General features: G+C 42.7%; 1 protein-coding gene across 1 annotated transcript in view; it reads left to right on the top strand.

The window, feature by feature from the left end:
• Positions 1–804: 804 nt before the first annotated feature.
• The window catches only part of ANKH (ANKH inorganic pyrophosphate transport regulator), a 130,398-nt gene continuing 119,595 nt past the window's right edge, over positions 805–11,607 (top strand). The window contains exon 1 of the mRNA XM_083188099.1: positions 805–1,310. Coding sequence (XP_083044225.1) covers positions 1,215–1,310 — 96 coding nt within the window. The 5' untranslated portion in view covers positions 805–1,214. The remainder of the gene's footprint in view (positions 1,311–11,607) is intronic.

The following is an 11,607-nucleotide window of genomic DNA, read 5'->3' as shown; positions in this document are numbered from 1 at the left end:
CGGCCGGCGAGGGGGTTAAACAGCGAGGATTGCAGAAACCCAGCGATCCTCGCTGTTTAACCCCCACGCCGGCCGCTCGCTCTATTCAACGATCTGGGCAAATCCGATTCCCCAAACAGCGAGACCCGCGGCTAATGCAGAAAACTCGCTGTATTTAGCCGCGAGTCTCGCCGCTTCTGGAGCCGCATACGCCAATTTCCCCTCACAACAAATGGAGCGAGGGGAAATTGGCGTATGAGGGGGCTGCGTTGAATACTGACAGAGTGAGTGGTGACAGCGAGCAGGAAAATCTGCTTGCTGTCGCCGCTTGCCCACAGCATTGAATACCTGATTGGCTAATTCTTCCGCCATTCATGTGGAAAAGGAAAATCAGGGGTTATCACTGGATTATAAATAGTTATCTTTGTCATACACAGCATACATACTGTACTGTATTAAGCTGTGTAAATACAAGGTAAAGTGTTAAGGTTAAACTCATGCATCATTCCTATTGGGCACCCTGAGCACAGAACAGCTTTAAACCATGCCGGCACCAGAGCCAGTCACTGGAAGCTGGGACATACTCTCCGGTTGGCAGTGCCCCCTGTTACTGCGTAGACTGGCATAAGGAACTGCACATGACACACAGTGCCTTCTGTACCCTGGGCACCAGTTGCTCTGCCATCGGGAGCGGCGGGCATGCACTGTGACAGCCGGGATAAGTGGAGAGAGGTGCACTTGCTGTACACACATGCGGCCGTATGGTGTCCCCTCCGAGCAGAGGATCGTAATCTGTCCTTCCCCTTTCATTGTCATCATGAGCTGATATACTGTAGAGGGGGAGGAGAGGAGCAGCACACAGCCGTGTACGCACACATGACTAGTGACCTCAGATTGTGCACAACCTGCCTCTCACATACCGCAGACACCGCTCTACACACTATTTCCAGCTGGGATCTGCATGAGCCTGCTGCTCCTGTTTTCTTCCTATTCTCCCCAGTATCTGGTGATGGAAAATCTGTCAGCAGCTATCTGTGCCGTGCCTCCTCCTCCTGCTTGCAGATCACTGCTGTGTGGGAGGGCAGGGATGGTCCTGATCCTTTGCATTTCTTGCTAGACATCCACATGCGGACCGTTATCCTTGTACAGGTTGGCAGCCGCCCGGGGATTGCTGTGCACAGAGCTGCTGCTGCATCACATGTGTGTGTGTCCGCCTGTGTGCGAGTGGCATCATCATGGTGAAACTGCCGGCGCTCACTCCTTACTGGCCTCTCATCCGCTTCTTGGTTCCTTTGGGCATCACCAATATAGCCATCGACTTCGGGGAGCAGGTAAGCCTTGTGGGACCGGTACAGCTGGCAGCCATGGAGGTTTACAGTGTGTGGCAACACACACAGCATATACTGTATACTATATACTACACAAACACTGTGTATATATATATATATATATATATATATATATATGTGTGTGTGTGTGTGTGTGTGTGTGTGTATATATAATGTGTATCTTCTTAGTAGTTGGGTGCTTCCCCAGGGGTGCATGTAATCAGGGATGGAGGTGAATGGTACAGCACAGGTGCAGTGAGGTGGTTGTGACTGTGGGATGCTTAGAAAGGTGAATGTGTAGTCATGTGGTCCCTGCGTACTCTTGTGCATCTCTCCCTCACAGTTACTGTATGTGCACAGCTCTGTGCAGTAAGGGTTAATAAGCTGGCCTCTGTTGTGTGGCCTTGTTCACACCTTATCACATAAACTCCCCAATGTCCCAAGCTTTTGACAGACTGAGCAGTATAATCTCCCATGCACAGTCATTAAAAATGCACTCTGCCCTGACTGATTATGCAATTTAGCATTATGTAAACCTTTCCTTTCATTACTAAAATGTGAGCATGTACTGTATGTATTTTAGGACAAAATACCCTGGATGTGATATACATTTACTTGAGCTTTTATGTTTTATGATGTAATATTTATGCAATATACCAACAATCTGATGATGATCTGATGATGATCTGATATGGATATATTGTATATTATGTATTGTAATACCATAATATGATAGAGCGATATTATCTACCATTCTTGTAAACATACAGTATCAATGTTTACACATTCTGCCAAGCAAGGGTCACTGCTGAATGTGTAATCCTGCCCTGATAGTGCATATATTAGGATGACATTAGTGTGCACATGCCTGTTTACTAATACCCATTTTAGACATGCTACCCAGGAATTACCCGGCATTTTGATTGCTGGGTCATTTTCCCGGGTGCAGCCTTCACCCTTTAACACAGTAGCAAATTACCGGGTGAAGCAGTTCTACCTGGTATTTGCTGAAAAACCCGAGTTTTTCTTATGTCTGAAAGGGTCAACCTGGGTCGTAAATCCTGGTTCCTCAACCCAGGTAAAAAGAAGGGTCAGAGACCTGGGTTTTAACACCCGGGTTGACCCTTTTAGACATACTAAATTCCCGGGTTGATGCACGTTCATGTGTAAAAACCTGGGATTTTGGAGTATGTCTGAAAGGGGAATAAGTTTAGTATTCTATTGTTTTAATAGTACCCAAATAATAGTGCATATGGTGACCAGGAGCAGGACAGAAATGATGATGGTATCGAGATGTTTGAGGTCAGAAGACCAACAGCAGCATCCCGATGCACAGAAGCCCACCTTCACACCAACCTTAACCCTCCCTTCTTGCAGCTTAACTCTAACCAACCCCCTCCAGTTCCTAATCCTAAACCCATTCTTCACCCCTACCCTCCCACAGCCTAACCTTAACCCCGGACCCCTCAGTTCTTAACCCTAATCAGGGGCGTCTTAAGAGATGGGGAGGCCCGTGTGCAGTCTCTTCTGGCCAGGCCCTCTCCTCTCGGTCAGGGGCAGCAGCAGGAGCATTAGGGTTTGAGCAGTAGAGAGCTCATCAGACCCTACAGCGCATGCGCAAACCTCTGGAAAAATGGTGAGGTGGCCATTTTCTGGTGATTTCTCAGACTCCACTGTGCATGCACAAATCGCTGAAAAAATTGCAGCTCCTGCGCTGACGCTGGACTCTGGAGGGTAAGTATTACAAAAATGGGACTCAGGGGCATGTGTGCACGTCACACACTACACCCATTATAGATATGCCACTGACCCTAATCCTCCCTTTTAGTGCCTAACCTTACCCCCTTCACACTAACCCTAATCTTCCCCCATACATCCTAATCTCCCCTATACTACCTAAAGTTTACTAAATGGCCGTTTCCAGAGGATTGACTGCAATTGACAATCTGGGGCAGATTTAGTAAAGCTTCTTAAAGTAAGATGTTGACCATATCAGCCAATCCAATTTGTAACTATTATTTTGTCTATTGCATTGTAGAAAATGATAGACAGAATCTGATTGGCTGCTATGGGCAACACCTTTACTTGGCTGTTTTAGTAAGCTTGTGGGACGGATTTATCAAGCTTCAAAAAGTGATAAAATGGAGAGAGATAAACAGCCAGCCAATTAGCTTCAACCTGTCATGTTACAAACTGAGTTTGAAAAATGACAGGTAGGAGCTGATTGGCTGGTTGTTTATCACTCTCGACTTTTTCACTTTTTAAAGCTTAATACATCTGGCCTTTGCCTGTAACATTTTGTTAACATGGTGTTTCTAATTAGGGCTCCTTGGTGTCTCATTACTTGTCCCTTTCAGTCCACAAATCTTTGATTCACATTGGATAGTTATTGAAAAGCACTAAAGCACCCAAAATAATTTAATAAATGAGTAGACGTTCTTAGAACTGCTTAATTTTCACTTGGCCGTTAAAAGGAAATATAGTGGATTTGGTAGCTCAAACAAATGTCAGGCAATGTGGGTGTACTATTTATTCGCTAAAATATGTTGGGTGCCCTAACACTATTTCAGCACCACAAAATCCCAAAAGTGAAATGTCTACTGTTCATGGTTACTATGTGATCCCACTGCAGTTCTGCTACATAATACTGTGTGATCCTCCCACCTCTGACACACGCGCACACACACACACACACACATTTTCATTATAGACAATTGGTGCGCCTGCCTACATGTAATATTACACAGGTTTATGAAAAAAATGTAAGGGGGGTATTCGATTAGCTGCAAAAAGAAAAAAAAAAGAATTCAGACGTGAAATACGGGGTTTTTCTGTTTTTTTTTTACAATCCCCCCCCTTAGAATTTGTTTGTTTTTCTCACTAAAACACATGGGATCTGTGAAAACTCACAGACATGTCTGCATAATGGGGTCTACACATGTAGCAATTCCCGGGCTTTTTCTAAGCAATCTCACTAGATCGCTTAGAAAATGCCCCAACTTCGCTCTGTGTGTAGGGGCATAGCGATAGCAATGCACGGTCCCATGCATCGCCCCAGCGATTACTATCCAGCAGGCTGGATAAATCTATAATTGCCGGTGTCAGGGCCAGTGTTCTCATGGACAGAACGCTCAACGGCGCAGTGCTGTGTGTTGAGCGATCAGAGCGTTCTGAGTGATCTAGCATCGCTCAGAACGCTCATCTCCCCATGTGTAGGTTCCCTAACGCAGATGATCCCAAATAAGTGCAGCACCAATTGGATAGCTCCTGGCAAGGTAATTAGACACAGTAAGTCACATGTGGCTAATAAGATTCCGCCCTTAATCACTGTGACCTAACTGATATGGCCCTTGTGTATGCATCAACCAGTCCACAAACTGCATGTCTGTAAAGCATGTCTGCTAAGCTATTCTTTTTCTTTTTGCAATTCAAACAGTCTGGTGTAAATGTTTAAATTAATTGTAATTTTTTTATACATTTTTATTCAGAAATGGTCTACTGTACGTTGAACGTTGAACGATGTTAATGTTCTTATTTTAAAGTGTCTCACCATTGGATCTGCTACTAGGGCTAGGGCTGTTAAGCCTGACTAGACATTGGACCTGAAAGGGTTAACAGAGGTATTTTAGGAAGGTTCATATAGGATGAAATGCAGCAGTATTCCTCGGTCTACACATGTACAGTTACGTTCTCTGTGAGGCTGCTAGGCTTATGGAGAATGTGGCCAAGGTTGTGCAGTTTGCTCAAATAGATAGAGAAGCGGAATTAGAGCAAAAGTAGAGCGAATGTTGTGATGAGATAAAGGGCTGAAGAGGGCACATTTCTGGTTGTATTTCTTGCTGTGCACTCAGCCATTCCCAATCTGTAAAAAACATCAGTTGATCAATAACAAAAGCTCAGGTCTGGGCCTATAAGTGCCGTACACACGGAGCTATATGATCGCTGAGCAATATATTCTTCAGCAATATATTGCTGAGGAATATATTGCTGAGTGTCCTGTTTTCATCAGTGACCAGAGATGGTTGCTGATAAAAACGAGACTCTCTGGCTGCTTAAGCCGCTGCTCCTGCACCCCAGGGCTGGTCACAGGAGCGCACACTGTACACCCGCAGATATTGTTGCTCAGCGACCATATCGCCGGCGATAAAGGCTAGAATCACCACATGTTTACCTTAAATGATATCCATATTGTACTTCTGTGTTGAATGTTTGCATTTCCATTTGCTCTCCGAGCAATGACTACAAATAAACACTCCAGTTATTTATTGTATATTATTCAGCTCTGTTATAAATCGCTTTTATCACATGTTAATATTAGATAATGGCTTTAGTTCCTTAGATGTGTTTTTTGTGTAAAGCATCTGTATACTAAAAGTGAATACCATTGAGACAATCAGGATAAGGGCACCGCAGTTGCAAGTTACTCAAAATTGTGTGTAAAACCATGATTTAATTTTCCACCTCTCCAATCTAGTAAATAGCAATTTTATTATTCAATTTAGCATATTGTGTCATTAGGAAACTGCAGATTTAACTAGTTTTAGCGGTACTTATATGTTAGTTGGGCGCCAAATTAGCATACGGATGGTAACGTAGGGAAATTGCATCGCATCGCATGGGCCATTTTAAGGGCATGCGGTGCGATGCGATTTTTTTCATGTAATTATTTTTTAAAATATTTTTTCAATAGCTTTTACGCACCCCCCCCCCCACTATCCACGGAACGTGTCCTCCGACCTTTTCATACCCCCCACTATCCACGTCAGCATGGAGTTGACTTTATATAGTGTGGCGAGCGCAGCGAGCCGGAAGCGTGGTGAGCATAGCCGGATTACTTTACATGTATTCCGCGTCCCCTCGCTTTGCTCGTATTCCGCGTCCCACTATATACATTCAACTCCACACCGACGTGGATAGTGGGGTAATGAAAAAGTTGGAGGACGCGTTCTGCCGCCCCTCGCGGGGCTCGCTGCGCTCGCCACGCTTCGGGGTGGCGTGGATAGTAGGAGATAGTAAAAGCTATTTTTAGGACATACAACCATATTATTGTATACCTTATGTCATGGCATCGCACACCCTATAAAATCGCATGCGATTTTGCAGCAGATGGGATGGCCCGGGGCTGAGAGAGCAGTGAATAAATGACATAGGAACATCGCATCACACATCGCATAGCCCTAAAATGGCCCATGCGATGCGATTTCACTATGCAGAATAGCCCACTAAGCAAATTGCTTAGTGGGCGCCCAACTAACATATAAGTTTCGTTTTAGCAAATTCTCTACATGCATGAATTCCATTGAAACAAATGGTCTATGGAAATGATTAATGGGACAGTTTATCAAACCTTATAAGAGGGCGAGTGAAAAAAATGACCCATAGCAACCAATAACATTTTAATAATTTATCTGGTACATTCCATAACATTTTAGTTAGAACCTAATTTCTTGCTTTAAGGAACCTATCAGTTTGTACTATTGAGAAGGTTTGATACAGGCCCTAGTAGGGGATGGTATCGGGATTACGGCACTCAGGGTTCTGGCGGTCAGAAGAGTGACAGCAGGATATTGATGATCGTCATGCATTTTAGGAACATATGCTAACCTTTCCATTACCATCCTAATCCTACCTGCAGCCTAATCCTCCTTCCTTAGTGTAGTGCCTGACCATCTGCCCCCCCCCCCCCGCTAAATGCCTAACCTTAAGCCCCCCCACACATACACACACACACAGCCTAACCCTAATCCGTGGCATACTTACGATGTGGGTGCTGACAGTCAGCATTCTGAAGCTGGCATTTTAGTGATGTTCGGATCCCAGTGCCAGTCTTCTGACCATTTTTGGAATTCCTGTTTTGGCATTTAGACTGCCGACATCCCAACCGCCAGCATGCTTTATCCCCTAGTAGGAGAGAAGTAAATCACTGAACAATAGTGATTTATATGGTGATGTCTGCAAATCATATACAGAGTTTACACCTAGACAAATGAATACAGTTAATTTGGGCATATAGTTTAAGTTGCCTAATAATTGTTCATATACTGTTTGTTGGTATTTTGGCAAGAAGTGGTATGCGAAGTTCAATAATCTATTTGTTGGCTGTTCCCCATTGTCTTCAGCCTGCCAAGTTTGACAGGCGACCTGATTTATATTTGCTTCATCCCAATCATATCTTGATCTAGCAACAATTTTGAGCAATTGGCTCACTATGTCCAGCCTCGGAATGTGCTGCGTAAGAAACTTCACACTTGCTTTTTTCAAGAACATAAATGACATACTTACAACCCAGCACAATATATTTAAGTGGCACAAAGCTTTTAGCTTCAAAGATAGTTCTCTGTCACAGAAGTATTTTGGCTGTCAAGAATGTTGCATCGGTGTTCTCATACATTAAAGGATAATTGAAGAGGCGTGTGGATGAAGGTGTTATTTTCCGTTTAGAAGAAACTGAGATATTTAGATATAAAGGTCAATTATTTGAACATTTTGAATTAGATATAGCACTTTTAGCCACAAAATGTTACATACAACTTCATCCACTGTCCCTAGGTTAACCTTTGAGCTCCAAAGCTTACTTACAGTATCTGGGATTCAATTTTCCGGATCTCGTCATGATCAATTAACACCCAATGTATATACTTGGCTGCTCAGCTCCACTGTACTATATACAGCTGAGAGTTGTGTACAGAAATGTCCACTGCACTCTTCCCATACCTGACGACTTACCTAGATTTCTACTTGCTTCCTAATTTCCAAAACGTCTCTAGAGTGAATTAGACTTCAAGGTAGGGATTCATTTATGAGTGATGTGCTGCCGAACATCACCAGTACATATGGCTGCCCCCATATTTGCCCATTACAGTACCCTTAACAGAGCTATTTTTTCTGCACATCTCTGTGGTATCTGTTTGATAGGTCAATAGTCAATAGGTTGACACCATATGGTCCACATGCACAAGGTCAGCATAGGCAAAAGGTCTACACAAACAAGAGGTTAACATGGCGGTGGTGGACACATGGAAAGAGTTTCTGGACTTTTTCATACAGGAGATGCTAAGGCATGGTAGGCAAAGGGATTTGGAGTCCACATGTTGAAATCTACAAATTGACACAAAAAACCCCCCAGGAAAAATTCATGTTGAACTTTTTATGTTGACCATTTCCATGTCAACATTTTGCTTGTGTCAACCTTTTGCCTATTGACTGTGGACCTAGACACTGTTGACACTTTATTAAATAGGCAATCTCTGTGGGATGCAAGAAGAAGCAGCAACAATGTGCACATCACTTCTAATTGTTTTCAGTGGAATTCTCTATCTCTGAGAGCTCGTGTGTCACATTTCCTAATATGTCTATTGGCTGGAAAACACGGGTGTTCAGAAAAGCTTCTGAAGTATGTTGCTAGCCTTAGAATGCAGAAAATATGAAACCTGTATATCCGATACATGTTCAATCCACGTGAAGACTAAAGATAATGAAGAAAAAAAACCCCAGAAAAGTAATTGAAAAGTTGAAATCAAAGTAACAGGTTTGGTAAGTGATTATACAGTGTGATCGTGGTCATGAACCCTGTAATAGATTAGTAGAACTTTTTTAATTAAGGATTCCAACAGCTTGTATTTGTTTCTATGAACAACATTAGAAATATTAAAGCAAACAGTAGTTAGCACAATTTTCCATCCATATTTGGCAGCTAAATTCATTTCCCATTTAAATACATTCCCAGCATATATTCTCCTATATGGGAGGAGTGTGATTTTTGTGCATTAAAGGGTATTTAACATTTTGAAGTGTGAGCCAGGTAAGCAGTCACTCTACTTGTGTCTGTTCGGCAACGTGGACCACATGTGCAGGTCTACACTGTGAGCATCCTCGGAGACTTGCATAGTCTCTGAGGCGTTTTTCCATGGGGGGGGGGGGGGGGGGGGGGCGTGCCGGAGGCAGGTAGGGGATCCTGCGTTTCCTGGGTGTACCCACGAAAACACTGGGTGTCCACTTACGTATGGGGATAATCTAAGACCGACTTAGATTTGCAAGCGCTACAGAAATCATTCTAGGGTTGGCGACCATCAAATGATTTAGGGCCTGCACACGAGCCTGCAAATGGATGTTTATGCAAAACATCCATTCGCAGTGCTGGGGGGACATTCACAGAGTAGCGGGAGGCTGACGCTCGTATGGGCGGCGGGCAGCATTACATGGCTTGCAAAGCAGCGAAATAACAGTGCTTTGCGAGTCAACCAGAATCAGGGCCTATGTTTTCTAATACAGGTAAAAGAACCAAGCGTGTGTGTGTATATATGTATAAATATATATATATATATATATATATATATATATATGTTCATATATCTTTCATTATATATATATATATATATATATATATATATATATATATAATGTTTTCTCCCGATGAAGTCGTTTATGACGAAACGCGTCGGGTAACATTCCATCTTCAAATAACTAAAGAATCCTATGTCGGATTATTAAAATATTAACTTTTTTAAAATTGTATTCAGTCTACCATTGAATTGTGTAAAAGGTGCGCACTCCATATCTATCCTTTATCTATCTTTCCTTTTCTCCACTAACAGGGAGGAGATATAGAGTGCTGCTACTATCTATTTAGCGCAAACAAAAGTCTATTTTTTCTGTTATATCTATCTATCTATCTATCTATCTATATATCTATCTATCTATCTATCTATAGATAGAGAGATATAGAGGGAAGGGAGAAGATGAAGTGAGTGGTTAGAATGAAGTAAGACAAGAATTAAGAAAGATAGAGAATAAAGTAATAAAATAAATAATAAAATATATATATATATATATATATATATATATATAAAAATGTTTACAGTACATTCTGGGTGTTTTTGTTTGTGGAGTCTAGGGGGACGCAAATCTTTCCCTAGTGTTACATTAACTTGGGCTTGCACATATGCCGATTCGCGGCTGGAGTTTTCTCTGGAGGTCCGAGGCGGTCTTCAATTATGTCAGAGAACACCCGCTAGAACACCCGCTAAGCCAGACTCGGCAACCATGAGGCGCCTGCAGGTGATATCATCGAAGACGTAAATCCCAAAATCCGCAAATCTGCATATGTGCAAGGTCAAGTTAGGGTGAAACTAGAGAAAGATTTGCACCCCCCTGGACTCTACCAACTGGTGCACTCTGCAAACAAAAACACTCACAAGGTACTGTAAAATTTTATTATTTTTTTTTTTTATTTATTATTATTATTATTATTTAATATATATTTTATTATTTATTTTCATCTTAATTGTATGTATCAGACGGAGCTGCTGAAACCAGCGCAATCAGTTTTTTTAGGATCTTATCTTCAGATCAGCTTAACAGAATTTTGAAAATTGGCAAAAGTTCAAATATAATTATGAAGATAATTATCTGATATTTAATTACGATGAGGCTTTCGTTTATTATGCACAGCTGCCGATGATGCTGTCAGAAATATGTCTAACTTAGGGCCTAATTCAACACTGCTCTCTAGAGCGGCTTAACGCCACCTGGCCGAATGCACACCTCCGCATCCCCTAGGTAACATGCAAGGAGATGAGTACGAGAACACATCCCCTCACATGTAGCCTGTAGCAGGAGAATTAATTCAATGGCCGCTGAGCATCGAAAGATTTCTCCTGCCTTCGCAAATAAAAGTCAGTATGAACTGATGTTTATTCACGAGCGCTAGGACAAAGGCCATTGGCGAGGTGGCAGGGAACGACAGGAAGCTCCATCGGAACAGGGTGCACGAGCGTCTCATGCAAGCACCACCTTCCAACAGATGGCGGGGCCTGGCGGCTTGCGGGGGCTGATGATTTTATTGACAGCCCCCGCAAGCACTAGAGGCGCTCCATCTGTATGTTACAACAAATCCTGTTACAAGCAGCATCTGAGCACAACACACCTTACTACGGGCCAGATTCTCTAAGCTTCAAAAGTGATAAAATGGATAGTGATAAACAGCCAGCCAATCAGCTCCTACCTGCCATGTCACAGACTGTGTTTGAAAAATGTCAGACAGGAGCTGAATGGCTGGCTGTTTATCACTCTCCAATTTATCACTTTTGAAGCTTAGAGAATCTGGCCCTACATCACATAGTTATTGTAATAAAATCTATGCATTCAGATATAATACAGGTTGAGTCTCCCTTATCCATGTATTCCAAATTCCGAAACATTCCGAAAACCGTGGTTTTTCAGAATATTTCAGGGATTTTTACCGCCTCTTTTTTCATACTTGCCTCGTCCCCCAGTGTCCATGGCGGTCAGCAGCATCCCC

This window comes from Crinia signifera, chromosome 5 (assembly GCF_055691185.1).
Source record: "Crinia signifera chromosome 5, ASM5569118v1, whole genome shotgun sequence".
NCBI lineage: Eukaryota > Metazoa > Chordata > Amphibia > Anura > Myobatrachidae > Crinia > Crinia signifera.
Note: the sequence above shows the minus strand (reverse complement) of the source record. Positions and strands in the feature narration are given on the sequence as shown.